Below are 18,733 nucleotides of genomic sequence, written 5' to 3' on the forward strand. Positions count from 1 at the left end.
AAAGACCTAATGAAGCATCTAGTACTTAATAGTTCTGTTAAAGAGTAGTTTGATTTCTTTTTCTGCTTTATTGTTTTGTTGGGGGGCATGTGTTATTTACAATACCTTTCACTGAGCACTAGGGTAAGAATTTCCAGAGAGCTGTTTCTCAGTAGCAGACAGGTTTCTTAAAACCATTTTTCCCCCTGTAGTCTTCCAAAGACATTCTTTCATCCTAACATTAGACTGTGACCCCTTCTTTACAGAACTTCCTGCTTTTGCAGTTCCAGTGGGAATGTTTTTTATTATCAGCAGGGATGTTCTACACCTGAGGAACAGATAATGTCCAGTTCCAGACTGGATTAATACAGGACTGGAAAAGCAAACTGTGGAATTATAAAGCAGTAGGAGGGGGAAAGCACTGAAACAACAGCCCCAGATAACCTCACTCAGCAAAGCTTCAGCCCTGCTAAGACACAAAGCATGAACAACTGGTGTGAAGCTCCAAACCTGGTGTACTGGGCAAGCTGTTTAACTTGTTTTGCTACACAAGATGAAATAGAAACTGCTGAGCCTGGAGGCTTCTTGCCTGGAGAGAAAGTCTCTCTCTGAGCTGCTCACTGTCCAGGTCCACAGCCAAACCTATATGCAAGAGCAAAGATTAAGTCCAGGCTGCCTGCTGAGCAGGCTGAGGCTGTGCCGAACACCATGGGGTATGGGCAGAGATGGATGCAGCCTGTGCCAATGGCAGCTTGTCTCTCATGCATCTGGTGTGAAACGCTGTAAACCCACCCAGAACTTCCAGGCGAGTGACAGCTCATGCAGGGTATCGAAACCCAGGCACTCTGTCAGGCAGGAACACGAGGCGGTGGGTGCCAGGTGTAAGGGCTGCCACCAGCCTCCCACGCTCTGTCTCTCCAGCAAGTGTCACAAACGCAGGAGAAGAGAAGCCAAAGCCTGGGATACCTCGGGCAGGGGCTGCGCTGCACCTGAGCAGCACACCCCTTGCTCCCAGGTCCACGAGGACAATTTCCAGGACAGACCCTTGTGCCTGAACACAAGGGGCACTGATAAAGGGAAGGAAGGGGGAGCCTTCAAATGAACTTTCTGCAGGTTAATTGCCAAAGATAATTTGTCACGAAGGAGTATTATGGGGGCCAGTTGTGCCACCTGTCAAGCCTTCAAGAGACACAGGCGAGCCCTGTAGCCCTGCAGAAACATGATTATATCCAGCTCATTTGTCACGCAGCAAATCCCATCTGTCTGTGCTAGAAAGCTCCTACCATTCAGAGAGCTCAGAGCAGTGTTCTTGTATGAACCTGAACATGCTGAGAGCTGGGAAGTGCAAAGCTTTCCCTTACGTTCACTCAGCCACCATTTCAAAGAACCACAAGATGCCTGGGTTGAAAATAAGTGATTTTTAGACCTGCTCTCCGTTCACTGACAGCCCATGCGTGGGAACATATATCAAAGTGGCCCAAACACAGTCATTAGAGTCAGAGGAGCCTCTAATCAAGCAGCAAACACCACCACTGCCTGGTCTCACCCCAGCCAATTCCACAGAAGAGCTGTGCTGTCACAAGCCTGCAGCTAAAGATCAGCTCTCTGCCAGCCTTAATTTCCCACTGGAGCAGACTTTGTAAGGAGCAGACACAGAAATCACACATAAAGCTATGCCACATGTACATATAAAACCAAAACCAAGTATGTATACACGCACATATATTCCCCAGTCTCCTCGGCATCACAGTAATTCTGCAGCCCTGGCTATCCTAACAGCCCAGCTAACTCACATTTGTGGTTTGCCCTGTATAACAGGCATGGTGTGCAGTTGGGTTTTTTTTAGTAATAGGGAAACTGAGGGCAAAAGCAAAACCAACAGAACCCAGGCAGCAAATGCAGAGCAGCCTCCAGCTCCTTTGATAAATTGTTTGGAGAATTTAGTTCATGCCCAGCCCCTGCAAGATGGGAAAAGAAATTCAGCTGTAAGGGGTACAGAAGCAGTGCCTCTTTAACAGGCTTCTCCATGCACAGCTGGAACTTGTGGCTTTGGAAACTGCAAAGCCATCCCAGATAGCCAGATCAAGAAGTTCAGATTTGAATTCTTCAGTATTTCTCTGTAAAAAAGGCTGTTTCTTCACTGCTGATACTTTAAAATGATACAGAAAAGTCACACCTGGCAATGTTATGTCATCAGAAAGAAGCCAAACTGTATTCCTCTGTGTACAAGAGATTATCATTGGTGGACATGCTATAGAGATGTTGCACGAACTTCTGGAGCAACACCTACTATTGCTGCCAAGAGAATGAGCATTATTCTCCAGGAATCTGCAGTCAGCTCCAGCTAGGCATAAGTCAAAGTCAGACTGAAAGATTCTCATTATATTCAGCTGAGGCAAATCCCTTCTCAGCTGCTTTTGTGACACACAACCACATCTGCTGAGTCTTAACAGACATGATGCAGCTGCTAACAGCTCCAGAAATGGGCCTAATCAGGGCACAAAGAGGCTAAAAGATTTCTTCAGCACCACCTGAGCTTTGGTGTGGCCTGCATTTCCTGCTATGAAACAGGACCAACACTTTCCTTAACACCCTGCACTATGGTGTAAATCCCCTGGGGAAACGTTTTCCCCTCCTCTGGGTGGTGAGGGCTCCAGATTAAAAAAAAGAAAGAAAGAAAATCCACAAAAAAATCCCCACAGAAAACAAACAAAACAAACCCCAAAACACAAACCCTACACCCAGATCAGGTTATAAACCCACTGATGTTTAAGTAAGAGGGTGGGGGGGAAAATTGCTACACTGTTAAAATATTTGTGTGTGCTAAAACACAGGGATGAAGCAGACACCAGGAAGAATAATGACTCAGGCCTGACACAGCGATTGTGCAAGCATGGGGAGGAAGTCAGATCTCAGCCATGGAAGGACATTCCCTTTTCATCATTTATTTCTCTTTTGCCCTCTGCTGTGCTTAGGGAACTGAATCTGCCCCATTCCAACTTATTTTTTATTTCTAATCTGTTTCCCATCGTATCAATCTTCTGGAGACACAATGTTGCTCTTATGTCTCCACTTCCAGCCCAGCAGGGAAAAGTCACATTACAAAGCAGCTGCTAATTGAAGGAAGGGTTCTGCTTGAGCTATTTCTTTTCCTAAACTTGGGTCTGGAACAAATACTGTTTTTCAGCATACACTCTCACTGACTCCATGACAGGGACGCTGGAAGACACAGGGTAATTTCTCCAAAGTTAACAGCAACGAGTTGTGGGTCACTTCAGTAGGCCTACGGCATCGTTTCATTTAGTGGGATTTAATTGCATATTGCAGCAGATGACTGGAAGTGAATACTGAAACCCAGGGTGTAATTACATATCACCAATTATCTTACCAGCTGTTTGTTGAAGTTCTGCACGCACTGTTCAAACTGCTCATCTTTTGTTTCATCTGCTTTCCCAAGCTTCTGAAGGACCTGCACAAAGAGAGCAGAAAGATAGGAGACTTCAAACACAGATACAGCAGAGACAAACAAGTTTTTGCTGGTGAGGCTGAAAGAATGTAAGTTTTTTTAAAGTGGCCCTTATTGTCAGAGTTTCTGGAATATTTCTTTGCATGGACATAGCGTGAAAAGTCTTACAAACAAATCAGGATGAACTCAGACCTCTCATACTTTGCTGTACCAAAGAGTACAGTTGAGGTTTGTCTTTCACCAGTCTAATGATTTTTGCTGACAAGGCAATAGCCACAGTGTTGTTTATCTCCTGGTCCAGCAAGAAACAAAACCACATCCCTAATATGCCTCTGGTGTTGTGTGGTTACACTTAGCCTGAGTTAACATTAGTCTCTGATCCAGACAGGGGAAATTTGCTTCCAGAAGAGCTGGGCTGTCCTCAAAACACAGAAAGCCAGTCAGAGACCGACTTTGAGAGAGAAGGTGGCTGAAGCAGTCAAACTGCCACCTTCTTCCACCTTTTCGCACATGCTTGGCAGGAGTTGGCCTTTCAGATCTACTGGGCACTTAACACCATCAATCTGCACAACACAAGCAGTCACTAAGTGTCACATCTGAGAGTGTCAGCAGCCAGCCCTGCTCCTCTCATGGCACACCTCTCCACAATCTGTAAAATAGGTCCTTATCAGACTACTTCCCTTATCACACTTCTCTCTTAATGATCTCTCCAGGCAGCTAAGTGGGTCGCTCCCAGGCTTTGAACAAAGCATTTCATTTTTTGGCCATCACAAGCAGGCTGGGCAAACTGCAGCTGTGGAGGAGGGCAGCAGTTATTTGTCATGCACCAAACAACTCCAGAAGCAGGGAGACAAGGATGTAAACTGTGGCTGGTTAAGCTCGACTGCATCATCTTTATTAGTCAAAAAATGCAACATGACTGTGCCAAAAAAAAAAAAAAAAAAAAGAAAAAAATTTAAAAGCCTTGTCACAGGGCCAGTAAAAACAGAGAAAAGCCCACCCAGACCTCAGTCACAAGATGTTCTGGGGAGCCAGTGATGGGCTAGAAAGGGTGCTGAGGGAACACTTCAAAAAGCAAGGGAGCCCTCACTGGCAAAAGCACTGTAAAGCTGATGTCTCTCTTGCTCTGCCAAGCACAGCAGTTCCTTAGCCACAGGTCACAGCCATCATGTTCAGCCCCTCTTAGACAGAAGAGGGTCAAGATGGAAAAACAGGTGCATGTTACTGCCATCACTTCTACAGGAAGGCCACTAGTAACTGTCTCCAGACCAGCCACCCTGACGGACTGACTGCCAGGTAGCATGACAACCGCCCAAGCCAGCTCCCTCCAGCTCCTTTTCCTACCCACAGATCTTCACAGAGACTGGAAAAAAAACAGAACAGGAATCCAACCTTCCTGCTTGGTCACCCAGTTGGCATTGAGAAGGTCCATGCAAGAGGAACAGAATAGGCCATTTTCAATTGGAAAGAACCTACTACGATCATTTAGTCCAACTGTCAAGGCACCTCCTGACCTACTCATCTTTTACACAGCCAAGCTAGAGGACATTTGTGTTATGTCTAGTTGGCTTATCTCAGTTCCCCTCTCCACCACATAAGTATGCATATTCCCAGCTCGCTGATGATGCAACAACCGACTCCAGCACCAGACATGATAAATCAGTGCAGTCATTCAGCACCCAGCCCATAAGTCCCCTTACTTAGGCTGGGATTTAATATCTAAGAAGGAATCACTGTTTTTCATTCTTCCCTCAGTTCAGCAGCCTCATCACCCCCAGGGAATCACCGAAGTATTCACGTGTCAGCAAAAGCAGGGGAAAGGACACATACAGCTGAAGACTCTCCTCTTAGTCACAAAGAGCTGAACTGAAAACCTCCAGCACAACTTTCTGTCAGGCGACAGCAGCAAACACTGCAGCTACAAGCACCTGATGTGCTTGGGAAACCTGTCTGCAGCAGGACAGAGAGAGCACGAATATTCCCTTCTTCCTCTCAAACAGCACAGAAGAGCTTATGGGGGGAGCCAAAACAGCAATATTGACTGGCCAGGCAGAGTCCTGTATGCCAGCCTTCCTTATCTGCTCCAGTGATAGGGAACATATGCCACAGAAGTCCTGCTGCCGAGACTACACACTTCTCAGCTATGCCAGAAGAAAAGGATTCAGTATGGCCTCAGTTTCCTCATCAGGTGGTATGGTGAACCTCTTCTAGAAAGGATGCTGCTCGGAGGCCCTGTGTTCAGCTGTACTCCCTTGGGTACAAGATCTATGGACCTGCTGGGTGATTTCTAGATGTCCAAAGAGCCATAAGTCCGGTAGCACACACCATCGACAAGTAAAGTATGCAAGCTGCAAATTCCGAAGCAGAACTGTGTTTCCAATGTGTGGATCAATAGAATTGTTTGGGATACAAAGGAGCTTTTTATGGGGCAATGCATCTGTCTGGCTAGTGAGGAGACACAATTCTTTCAGGCCTTGCGGGGACGGAAGCAGACCCCTTAACTAGGAGGAATCTGGAGTATGTCTCCAGGGTCAAATATTTAGAAGAGCCTCAGTGCTTCCTGGTGTAAAACACTGAGCAGCACCCACAGACTATTCATTGTGGTGGCTGTGTGCCTGCTTCCCACATGTCCAAGAAGTTAATCTGTAGCTCCACTCTGGGGACAAGCACACTGATTTTGGGGTCACCCAGGCATTAGGAAGTGCTCTACACAGCCTACCTCTAAGGGAAAAACTCCTGCTGCAACAGCGATGCTCAGCTCAGGAGCAGATCTGAATGAGGGGGAAGGATTTTTCCTCAGTAGTCACATGGGGCAGCTGAAACAGAGGACATGGGGACACTAATAGAGGAGCAAGGTAAGGAAAACAAAACAAGACAGGCTGTGGAAAAAGAACCCCTGGCTACAGCAAAAAACCTGCTCTTGCTTCCTACACTCTTACCCCATCTGGTAGCTGAAGGCTTGTGCCCCATGCCTGCTGGCCCAGCCATACAGCCTACTTTGATCCCCTTATTATTTGCTGACACAGCAGAGGCAGCAGATCCAGGCTGCAGCAAGGCAGGGCTTATCTCCTCATGCCGATCTGCCCCATACAAACAGCTCAGAGGTGAAACCCTAAGGTCACCCGCAGCATACAATGATGGTTCCACAAAGCTGCCCCCCCAAGCCCGCTCCCAGAGCTCCCATCAAAGAGCCATGAAGGCAAGCTGTACTAACAAATCCCTCTGGAGCTCCTAAACCATCCTGGGATGGAGCAGATGGCCCTGAGTGTGCTGCTGACTGCAGGCATGTCTGGGCTCACTGCTAATAACCAGTGAGCTCACAGGACAACTCCCCTCCCCAGGCTGGTACGTGCCGTCATAGGTCAGGCTATTCCGGGTGAGCCACGGCTGCTCCCTCCCTTCCCCTGCGACAGTCTTTAATCCTCCAGCTTGCTGCAAAGCCAGATAAAGTTAGGATGGAAACTTCAGGCTCTTTGATAGCTATTAATGGAGCAGATTTACCAGGGTAAGAGTCAGGACCCCACTACTGCTCCCAAATCTCAGGGCAGATCAGAGATGGCGTGATGTGTCAGCTGTTGTCTGGAGGCAAACCACACCGGGCATGGATCTGGCATTTAAAAGATTAAGAAACAACCATGGCTAGGCTCCTTGGTCTGCCCTTGACCTGGGAAGTCATGACCCTGCATAAGGACAGGGACCATTTCATGATGGTGTAAGCCAGGGTGAAGGAGGGAATACTTTGTATGAATCCCACAAAACACCTTGTGGGATGGATCTCAAGAGGGGCTCCAGCATTGCTGTGCGTTCCAGTCCTGGCTCACTATGGATTCACTACAACAGGATGGGGGTGTTGTCCCAGCCAACGTTTTTGGTCTCAGGCACCAAGCATATTTGGACACTTAAACACCATTTTCCAGCATTGCTCAGAAACCAGGTCTCTTCCAACAGTTAGCTAAATCTGCAGGTGCTCTGCATTTCTCAAACCAGGATCACAGGCACCTGACCAACAACTGAAGCATCTCCAAACAGCCAAGTTCCAGCCATGGAGCCTCGGTTTTCCCTGTATTTGAATAAAAGCAACAAGGATCAAAGAGATTCAGAGTTTACCTGAAGTTTTAAAAGCTATTTAAGATCCTTGAAGGCAAGATGCTGTTATGAAATAACTAAATTACCACATTCCCCCCTCATACCATGGATGTATTTGTAATCTGCTGGTGCTATTTACAGGAAGTTTTTTATTGGTGTTTTTTTAGAAGTGAGATAACACAGAAGAAGCAATAGGGAAATTTGGAAATCCTCTGTATCAGATCTGACATTCTGCTAGCAATGGACAGATAAGTAAAGGCATGAAATAGCCTTTAAAAACAGCAACTTTTCCCAGGAAAACTGAGTTTCCTTAGGGAAATCTGAGCTGCAGGCTTTTCTCAAAGTTAAGACTGTAAGACTCACAGGATGACTATTACCTATATGCCACAGTTTTTAAAGACTCAAAAAGAAGCACCTCATCTGGCTGCAGCTTATCTTCTTTTTTCCAACTGTACAGGAGGAAGCATTCCCGAAGGGCAAACGCCTGCACTGCTTAGCACAGCATCTCCCCTGCTCTGAGCACTGGGCATGAAGGAAATGGGGATCTGGAGGTCAGGCCCGTGACCACCAACCTCTCTGATGTGGAACAGCAAGCATCACTAAGGACAGACACTGATGCAGCAGCTAGCATCAAGAAGCAGTATGAGACCAACTAAAATGCTTTGCTCTAAATAACAGACTCATGGTTACACCTTCTGATAGATAAAATATACACCCACTGGTTAACACATCCACAGTTCTCACAGTCTCCTCTGAAATAACAATGCCACAACAGTCTGAAAGCCCAAATATTTTCAGCAAACTCCACATAGATCTGTTATATGAACTAGTAACCTAACAAAACTCTGTTTTTCCTAGAATATGGGTCACCTAGATCAAAGACCAGTTAAGGGAATGCAAGTGATGAGTAGGAAGACAAAATTTAAACACAGCTTAAACAGAGCTCCTAAACAGAGCTAAATCTGGGCATGAAACACACAAATTTAGGGTGGTCAGGTCCCAGTGAAGGGAGTCGTTAAGCCCACAGACAGAGCAGACACAACTTTAGTCCTGCAGGTCCACCACACCTTACTCCCCACTTTATCAGAGAAGGGGCCTGCAGTTACACCTTACAGATACGGGCCTAATACTCCTAAATCACTTCACGTCCTGACCTCCCCACCCCTCGTGAACGATGCTGCCGACTTTTGCTCTACCCGCCAACTCGAGTGCGTTATCTCCCAACTACCCACTGGGCACAGAGCCAGTAAATACTGTGACTAATTTTGAATTGCAACAAATTGGCATGTGCCAATGGGTCAACTAAGCAACAGAACAAATAAATCTTTGATCACAGGCCGCTGTCTGTTCTTCCATGGAAGACCTTATACTCGGAACAGGGGTAGAAGTGTCCAAGTCAGACAGAAAGAAAGAAGCCACATAACTTCATAAGGTACAAAGGAAGTTTCATATGTTGGGTTGGTTTTTTTTTTAAAGCCTGGTTTGTTCTTTTCCCAGATGTGACTTACACAAAGTAATTTGTGTTCATGAAATAATTTGGGGTTTGTACTCAGTCTCAGGGAAAAAAGCAAGAGTGGCAGTAGGCATCCTACTCCCCTTCCAACCCTCTCTGTGAGCAGGGCATGTCCTCCTGCACTCCATGCCTGCCTCTAGGCTGGTTTTGGGGACAGCCTGACTTTCCTCCTGTAAGCTTGGCACAATCAAGTCTTTCTTTGAAATAATTGGACAAAGGAGGATGGGGGCAGAGAGGAAGAAACTCCAAACATAACAACACTGCATTTTAAATTGAGAAAAATTATTCCCATGGCTGAGCAATCAGCAAGACGCTTGGATCACTGGAAGATGGGAAAGGGCAATGTCACACTTTCTGCAGACAAAGCAGTTCTTGTTTTCTTCTTACTTGCTGACAAGGTTCAATAGATCCTGCAAAGACAAGACTAATCACAGGGCTAAGTTGAGAAATCAGGGTTCAATACTGTATTTTGTTAGAAACTTCCTGAATGACCTGGAAAATCCATGTCCAATGCCACATCCATCCAGCTGCAAAGAAGAGTGAGTGTTCAGTGTGTCACAAAGTTACCAAATTTATCCCTGGCATCCCCATCTGGCAAATGGGAAAGAGATGAGCTGAGCACTCAGAATGGGTTGTCTCAAGTCACATCACATTTGATTTTTACAGGTGTCCCTCTAAAATATGTGAGGGTTTGCATGCTTAGTCATATTCTAAAACTCAATCTGACTAGGGAGAAAACCCAAACCACTGAAAATATAATTTCCTGATCACATTGCAGTGTTGAAGTCTCAGAACATCACCCAAAAATATGCTAACAGTGAAGAATTTAAATCATTGCTAATGAAAGACTTTCCTAAAAGTTAGATAAGCATCTTGAGTGTGATTTAAGACAGACTGATCCAATTCCACATAGGGGATGGACATGGTAAGACCCTTCCAAAGCTGGTCTTCCCAAATCCTGAAAGATGACAGCAACAGAAGGTCAACCATTTTGTCTCTGGCCCTATATTCTATTTTGTCTTTGGCCCTATGTTGCAAAATTTCTGTAGTGGCAAGAGTCACTCTGCCTTGAAGGCTCAACTCAAGCATCTGCCTCTGAGCAGCCTCACCATGACCTGAGCCTGCAGGACATACCTCTTGAGTTTACACCAGGTATTAAGAAAGGATGTAGAAATAAACACAGTAGGGACAGAACTTTCTTCAAGTCTACTGGCTTGGAACGATGGTCAGCTTATCCTTAAGGCTGAGTCACAAACAGTGAGCAATATCCCCAAGGATGGGGCACACAAAGGACCTGTCTCACTTTTGAAGTTGCATCTTGCACCATGCTCATCTAAGAATGCTTGCTTTATTTCAATATTTTCCTTTGAATACACTGCTCAAGACTCCCCTTGTTCTATGATGCATAGAAAGAGGACTGTTTGGCTGCAGCAGATTCTTCTGTAGCAGTTGCCATCCTCGATCCAAGCCAAGAGGCCTTCCTTGAAGCAACTGCAGGGTACAAGCCTGTAGTAATGGCCCTATGGCAACAAACTATTCCTAACTACACCATGTGCTTCACCCAAGATCTCAGGCAAATCCAAGTTTGTGAGCTCAGTTTCTCCTTATGGGCTGAGGCAGTGAGTGCCCACCATAGATGGGTGCAAAGACTCAGCTAGCAGCTGCACCTAAACATCTCAAAACCACAACCATGTAGAGCATGTTAATCAGTACTACCACTACCAGCAGGCTCTCACTTCCCTATTTGCATTCTCTGCTCTGTAAAGGTATTTACATTATTGCATAATATTCATTACGAGGACTAATTGGAACACCCTTGTGAAATCACTTGCTGTTAAGATGCTTCTTGCTGTGCTTGGCTCCCTTTGGAGATACTCTTCAAGTTACAGGCTATCAAACAAGGGATTTGCATCACTCACAGTACCGGTTATCAAACAATAAGTCATTACACATAGTACATCATAGTACAACATTAGCAAGTGTCTTAAGACCACAGATAAACATAGTAAGTTTGGCCTAACCCTTGGACTTGTTCAGCCCAGAACAGCCAGCAAAGGGAGAAACAAGGCTCTGGGTACTTCAGCTCTGCACATTCATCAGCTTCCTGTGTCCACCCCATGGCCGAAAGATAAGGAATGGTGCTGTGGCACAACAGAGGGGCAGCAGAATGGCAAAGCATGCCCAAGGTCCAGAGACTCTCATTCCCCTCCAGACTGTGAGTCTAAGATCTCAGGCTCTTCCTGTACCTGGAATTCAAGAAGCTGGCTCCCACACCATGATAGGAGAATTGCTGTCTTGCTCTGCAAGTCAAAATTGCCATGCCCATCAGCAGAGCCCAGTACTCAAGAGCCCTCCTGAACACAGGGCCAGAACCCCAATTCATTCTCTGACCTAGCAAGAAGGCCAGGGCAATTGTCATTACTCAGGTTACCTCTTCCTCTCTTTCTACTACTCTCAGCATCTGCAGCAACATCTGCTGACCCCACTCCTGGTCTCAGCAAGACCAACATCTCTGAGGACCACCATGAAGACCTCCTTTGTTTTCGAAGCAGAACCTGCATCAGATCCTCCTTCAGCCCATCCCCACACTACTGACAGCACTCAGTTCTTTCTGAGGGAGGTTCTAAGCACTTTGCTTTCAATTTCTAACCTGGGATCACATCACTTTTCTAAATTGGGAATTGACATTTCCCTGCCTTAATGCCACTCACTCCGGGAAGTGTTCATTACCAGGATCTGCTAACACTGTCTCTAACTATAGTACATTGTCAACAAGTAAACTCAAGGAAGAAAGCAGGAAGGAAAGAAACAGCACAATGGGTCAGACTAAAAACATGATAGCTGGCTGGCACAATCTTCTTTGCTAAATCCATCCCTCTTAAAGGATGTTGAGGACCATCACCACCCAAGCAGAGCATTTTCCTCCAAAGTTGAAATGTCCTTATTCAAGAGAGGTCAAACACAAGGACTTCAGAGGATGGGGAGAGTAATTTTGCCAGCGTCATTCTGCTAGCCTCATTTTGCTTCCCCAAGTCAGGAGACTAATTCCAGAAAACCCCTTCTTGGATACTTGTCCAGGGTGGAGGTTTCTCCTCCACCACCAAAAACTGTGACATTCTGCCTATGTAGCCTTTCCACGCATTGCCTGCAGGATGGTTATTGTTCAGCTGATAAAGTGTAACTGCTGCAAAGATGGGAGATGAGGTTCTGTGTGTAGGTACTCACCTCCCCTATCTTAAGGCAAAATCCTGTATGCTACAAGAGTCGGTCACTGTGCGGGTACCCACGTTGCTCAAGCTTTCTAAACACCTATAGTCACCTATACAATATTCACATACACAGTTCTTGCTTATTTCGATGTAAGGCCTAGACCTTAGGGCCTTAACCAATCTTGAACCACTGTAGGTGACAGCTAGCAGAAGATGCTGGAGAAGAGACAGTCTAGGAACCTGTAGTAACTCACACGCATACTATGACATGAATTTAGTCTGCCCACAGACTATACAGGCTGCATTGAAGATGGCTTGTCAGCTTTTATTAGCTCTGTGATGAAGAGGTATGCCAAACTGTTACAGAAGGTAAAGCCATAATATTCTAGCACACAATGCAGAATAATTCCAGCTTCAAAGTGTTTCTACCTTGAAGAAGTAGAAGGCAGAGCCTTGCAAATCCTCAAGATCTAGAAATAAAAGGACATTTATTAAAACCAGTAAGTTAAAAACCACTGAGATGCCAAAAATCTTCAGTCACCAAATTTCTTAACATTTTTTCTTTTTCTCCACTCTTTGCACATGACTGTGGGTTGCTACTTGTGGAAAACCTGGGAGCTGTCCTGCCCACAGCTCTGAGCACTGGGAACCAACTGTCTGAGGCTTCTGCATTTAAAAATCGAAAAGAAGGATGGGCTACAATTTGCATTTTAGCTGATACCCACTAGAGAAGTGGGGTATTGTCAGGAATTCTGGTGGTTCCAAAGTAGTTGTCTGCTAACTGGTGTCCATGATCCTCTTCCCTCCTTGGTGTAGGTTTAAAATACCAAAGGGGAGTGAGTACTTAATCTACCACACTGCCTGGAGCACTCGAGTAACAAGCCAACAGCTTACATCTCGCCTTTCTCTGAAAACTTTGTGCTTACAGAAGGAGCATCACTAAGGCTACTACAAGACAGTTGTTTTCATCCTCCCATCTTTGAACATGCAAGCAGCTCATACCCAATGCCATTTGGCAAGCCTTGCACAAGTAGGCGGGAAACCAAGGTTAAATCTATCACCTACCCACCCTGCCTCCAGCCTTCTGAAATCTGACTCTGTTATGATACATACGGGTTAAAGGAGCAGTGTAGTGTTTGGAATTTGGGGGTATTGTTTGGTTTGACGCAGAAAGGTCATTTACTGATCTAGTTTCTTTCAGTACTTTCTCTAAGTTCCCAGGGTATCATCAGGAACCTGAACTAACAGACAATCTACTCCGTATCTCACACAGGATTCACAGCACGCTGGCAGCCAGATAGTTCACTGAGTGCAGTACAGACACCCAGCCAGCACAGAGCTGCTTTAAAAAGCATTCACAGCCCTTTACCTCACTGCAAAGGTTCACTCCTACTGCCCACATGGCTGGGTTACAATATCAAAATCTTAGCAAGCTTCATGGGTTGATTCTTGGCTTTCCACTAAACAGCAGCAGGACTTGTTCTGCAAATCAGAGTCCTGAAAGCAAAAGGCACATGAAGTACCATGCAGCTAATCTGTGCTAATTCTAGTCTTGTACAGACTCATTAAGGAAAGCAATAAAGATGACATTGAAATGTACACAAAGCCCAGGGGCTCAGACATCTTTTTGTGCCATCAGCTTTGGCAGAAAGCCTATAAACAGCAAGGTCTTTGGAGAAATATGCACGCTCTGTATGTATTCCTTTGTTTTCACTTCAGATAGCACTTTAAAAGACTAAAAAACACTTGGTCATAATATTTTTGAATGGATCCAGCAGAGCCTAAAAGCTCTGAATAAAAAAATAAAAAGAACAGAAAAACAAACAGAAAAATACAAAACCAAAGCACTCAAAATCCCAAATTCAGGTCTTTCCAGTATCACTAGGATATACTAAAAACACCTCAAACACAAAATTCCACCTTAATATGTTACAAAATTATTTTTTAAGGAACAAAAGTCCCAAATAGGATTGCTCCCCCAACAGCAGTACATCCAGTCATTTTATTAGCTGTCTTAGGAAAGGTCTAAAATATGCTTGCAGGTACTGCTGAAACTTGTAATGTGGAAGCCTTCTTTTACAAGAGACTCTACAGTAACACCCTCTCACAGGCCAGCAGTGAAAAGACATTTCTGAACAAATCAGAAGGTTTTTTTAAGTCATATCACCAGTCTTCAGATTCTTGAGTTTAAGCACAGGCCCTCTCCTTCCAACAACTCTTGCAAACAAATCCACATGAGGCAGGTTTGCACCATTAGTTACCAGCAAGATGGACACTGAACTTGGACATCTTTAGAAGGGAGGTGCCACAGAAAGACTAAGCCAGGACCACCTGGCTGGTTTGGCAGCAAATGCTTCCATTGCTCGAAGGATCCGATCCAGAATCTGATCCTTCGATCAACTGGGCAACAGGAAAAGGCATTCTTTTGTGAACCTCTCAAACTCAAATTGGGCAAACAAATTGGGATACACAGATTTTTATATATCCCAAATTCTCCTAAATCTCTGCTGGGGAGGGATTTATTGGAACAATTGGAAGCAATAATAGGATTTGAGCAATGGAATATGGAATTGAAAATAAAAGAGGACCAATTATTTGATGTTTTAAGCCTTGACAAGATTACTTTTGCCAAATCTTTTGAAGTAACACCGGATTGTGAGGAAATAAATAATCAGGTATACACAGGAGTATGGGCTTCAGAAATTCCAGGACAAGCAAAAATGCTATCCCAATAGCATTTTGGGATAGCACCCTTTTCTCCCAAAAGCACAAATCAAATGTGAAGGGCACAAGGGCACCTGACATATCCATATCATGTGTACTACAGATGACACACTGCTTAATATTGCAGTGTGTGGAGAGCAGGGTCCTTTCACACTTCACCATCCCACCTACACCAGTCACAGATTTGCCAGCAGTGTGAAAGGGGATGCTATCCCCATGTCACCAGTTGCATGTGTGTTCCCACAGCGGGCAACGTGAGGAGTTCAGCTGCTCCCTCTTCCCAGCTCATCGTGACCATGTCCTCTACAGAGTGCTGGGCAGACTTCTCACCTATCTTTTTCTTATGTGGCAGAAGAGAGCCCAGCTCAGCTGACATCACCACCTCAGGGCAGAAAGGGTGCTGTGCTGAAGCTGTGTCACACTTGCATCAGACAGCAGAGCTTTATGAGCATCTGCATCCGTGAGTTTGGTGCATGAAGCCAGAGAGTGGGAGAAACACCTCAGGGGATTTTACCTTTTCTTTCCTTTTATTTTTTGTTTGTGTTTTAAACAGGGAGAGCAGAAGAAAAAGATCTTCTTCATACACTAGAGCAGCAGCACGAAGTTTGCTAAAACCTAAAGCTGGGTACAGGTCGCAGCAATTCAAGGAAAGTAGTTTTCAACACTTATCCTCTCTCAAACCTTCATATCAAGATCTCCCAGCCAAGGCAAAACATTAAGTGCTCCTCATTATCAACTCAGTCACTTCTGCCCTTCATGCAGTTTCCAGTTCTCAGATAACCAGATCTGATTCAAGCTCAGCAGCTTTTATTTTTGACGGCATTCTGAGCTCAGTTACCAACCTTGGACAAGAAGGCTCCCTGCTCAGCTCCAAGCTGGAAGGGTGTCGACAGATTCTGAATATATTACAAACAAGTGGACATGAGCTGCTATTTCCAAAGAAGAAGGAAAAGGCACACTGAGGAAATTTTGTCACTGTAAATCAAATGGGGGGGGCATATGAAAAGACCTTCAGACCTCTTGTATTCCTGTTATACATTCATCAACATTAAGAAAAGGACCATGAAAGAACACAGGAGTGGTCATTTAAAACTGCTAGAAATGATCTCAAGGAGAACATTTGGGAAGTACATATCTACTGTGAAATGGCTCCAAAAAGTCTCTTTAATTTGATAGGGTGTGGAAGGTAAAAGCATTTCCCATTCCATCTTCCTCCAGGAATGGCAACATTCCATAATCAGCTACTGAAATAATAAGATTAATCATATCAACAGAGCTCTGCACCTTTTGTTCACAGGAGTGATGATGGACTGACTCCTTCCTCTCACCTGCACACCATGTCCTAGTAAATCCCAAATGCAGGCAGCCAGGATTGCTGCTTACAGCACCAGTGCAGCTGCAAGCTTGGTCTGCTTTGCATCACCACTCACTGTACGCAACCTCAAGGCAAGGGGCCTTTCTTCTCCCAGATTTGTGTGATTACAGTGGGATCCTGGCCCTGGGGTTTTATCCTTCAGAGCTGCTGCAGTACTGATACATCATCACACCAACAAAAACTAATCTGGACCATGTGTCCAGCTTAGCAACGGGCAGAAGGGCTGTGAAGCACACTGAACTGATCCCCAAGTCTCCTGCAGACAAAAGATGTAGCTCACTTGACAAATATTGAGTGACAGTGTAAAACACTGCTAGCACTGCTTACATAAGTGTAGCTTTACAAACTTTAACATCAGGGAATGAGGGAAGTGAAAACAGAGGAAAAGAGATGGTAGAAGAAAACACTTTCCAGCAAATCTTTTCCCACCCATCACAGCCAGCCAATTGTTCCCGACAAGGAACTCAGAAGTGAGGTCAAGTAGAGCAAAGATTAATGTGAGCTGCTGATATCATGGAGCAATTCTGAAGGGGTTGATGCAATCAAGTCCCTCTGCCCTTATCGTACATTTGCACCTTCTTTTTCTACAAAAAAGAGAAGCCAAACCAGGAGCTTTCCATTCCTACAAAGGACTGTTGAAATCACCCTTCTAAACACTAGTGTTGTTCTGAAATGAGTTTATTTGGTTTACACAGGCAACCTATCTGGACATTACTTGCCACTGGAACTCTCTGCTTAGGTAACAGTTAGCACTGTCTGAAGTCACAGGTGAACTCTCCAGAAACACAGCACAAGTTGTTCATGGTGTTCACAAGGGTCAAGTTCCAGCAGCTTCCACAGTCCATTTTTCACCACGTGCACATCGGTGCAAATCCTTCATTCATCTAGCAGAGGATACAGAGTGTCTACCCCTCAGAAAGATAGCTCTTTTTTGGGGGGTTATATAACCTGCTGCCAGACCAGGCCTTGGAGAAGGCAATAGCAGAAGAAAGCCATGTTCCTGAAAGAATAAAGGCTTACCAAAGGTCTATAATGGGAGACAAAACTATTCCTCCTTTAGGTCATTCATCTAAAACTGGCTTTTAAGTGACAGTAACCAAAAGCTGCCCCCACTCAGCCACCATTTAACAGCATAAAGTTGTGCATAAGCTCAGGATGCTTCTTGCTCAGGCACCACTGGACTGCTCTCATTCACACTATGCTCCAGCACTACTTGCCTGAAGACTAAATGGGACAGCAATGGGCTTCCCTGGCACTGATTATTCTTCAAGGCAGGGCTGAGAAGCATGCTGCCAGCACCATTCTCCTGGGCTTGAGAGGGAAAACACTAGCAGGAGAAGCTTTTGGAAGAGTAACATGAATGTGAGGCAAGAAATGAAGTCTCAGCAGTCAGCTATGAGCACATGCTATTTCCAGATGGGAATACAGACATACACCCACAATACATGCCATTAGCTGTACACAGGTGGGGCTACAGCTACCGGCCAGTTCCAAGTGCAGCTTGTTCACAAACCCCAGAAATACCTCATCAAACTGACAGCTCCACAGTTATGGATATTTTCCACATATTTCATAAGCAACCTAAAAGTGCCCGAAAAAGGCAATAAAGTCACAACACTGTGGCATAAAGGATCTTGAACAAGGATCCACAGAAACCACACTATGAAAATCCACGTAGGTTCCTGGTTCACTTAGGTATGGTTGGAAATTCCCGTTCAACTTTTATTTGCAAAAACCCTCTCCTGCTTTTTCTTAAAATCTCATTAAGAACACGCATGCAGACAAACAAAAATCACCATCTAAAGTTAGACTAGAAAAGTTAGGCTCTGCTGTAAATGTCACCAGGTTTAAGCCATGGCTGGGAGGAGAGCGAGTTTGTGTCACTGTCAGTCAAAAGTCATGCAGAGACATACTGAGGTATCAAACACCATTGTCAGCTGTCTTCTCTAAAGCAAATGCAGAGTCTATTCTCAGAACCTGCAAGCCCTTGCTGTGGTCATTAATAACCACAGGAACTGTCAGCAACCTGCAGTTCTCCCAAGGTCCCACTCCACACACCACCACTTCATGTTACAGCCTCACTGATGGAAAACAAAACCATTTTGTAGATAACCAATGTACCTGCCTCTGGTCTGCAGATCAGCACGCTCAAGCAGACCCAGCTGAGCCTGCGCCCAGCTCACCAGCATCACTGCTCAGGTGCGTGCTGCAAGGAACCAGCACTTGCTTTTCACCATCTCACCATCAGGAGGAAAATGTGGCAGTAGCTAAAGGAGGGGAGATAGAGCCCATATCCTGGTCCCTAGTAACGCTTATCACTGGAACTGCAGCCACCAGCACCTGAGTGCTCCTTGCCAACCACATTACTCATTATCTTTTTG

General features: G+C 45.2%; 1 protein-coding gene across 3 annotated transcripts in view; it reads right to left on the reverse strand.

The window, feature by feature from the left end:
* BIN1 (bridging integrator 1) overlaps nt 1–18,733 on the reverse strand; it is a 97,422-nt gene that overhangs the window by 52,154 nt on the left and 26,535 nt on the right. For all 3 annotated transcript variants that reach the window (XM_084265207.1, XM_084265206.1, XM_084265205.1), the window contains exon 2: nt 3,368–3,448. In XM_084265207.1, coding sequence (XP_084121333.1) covers nt 3,368–3,448 — 81 coding nt within the window. The remainder of the gene's footprint in view (nt 1–3,367; nt 3,449–18,733) is intronic.

Source organism: Gallinula chloropus (genome assembly GCF_964237585.1).
Source record: "Gallinula chloropus genome assembly, chromosome: 5".
Taxonomy (NCBI): domain Eukaryota; kingdom Metazoa; phylum Chordata; class Aves; order Gruiformes; family Rallidae; genus Gallinula; species Gallinula chloropus.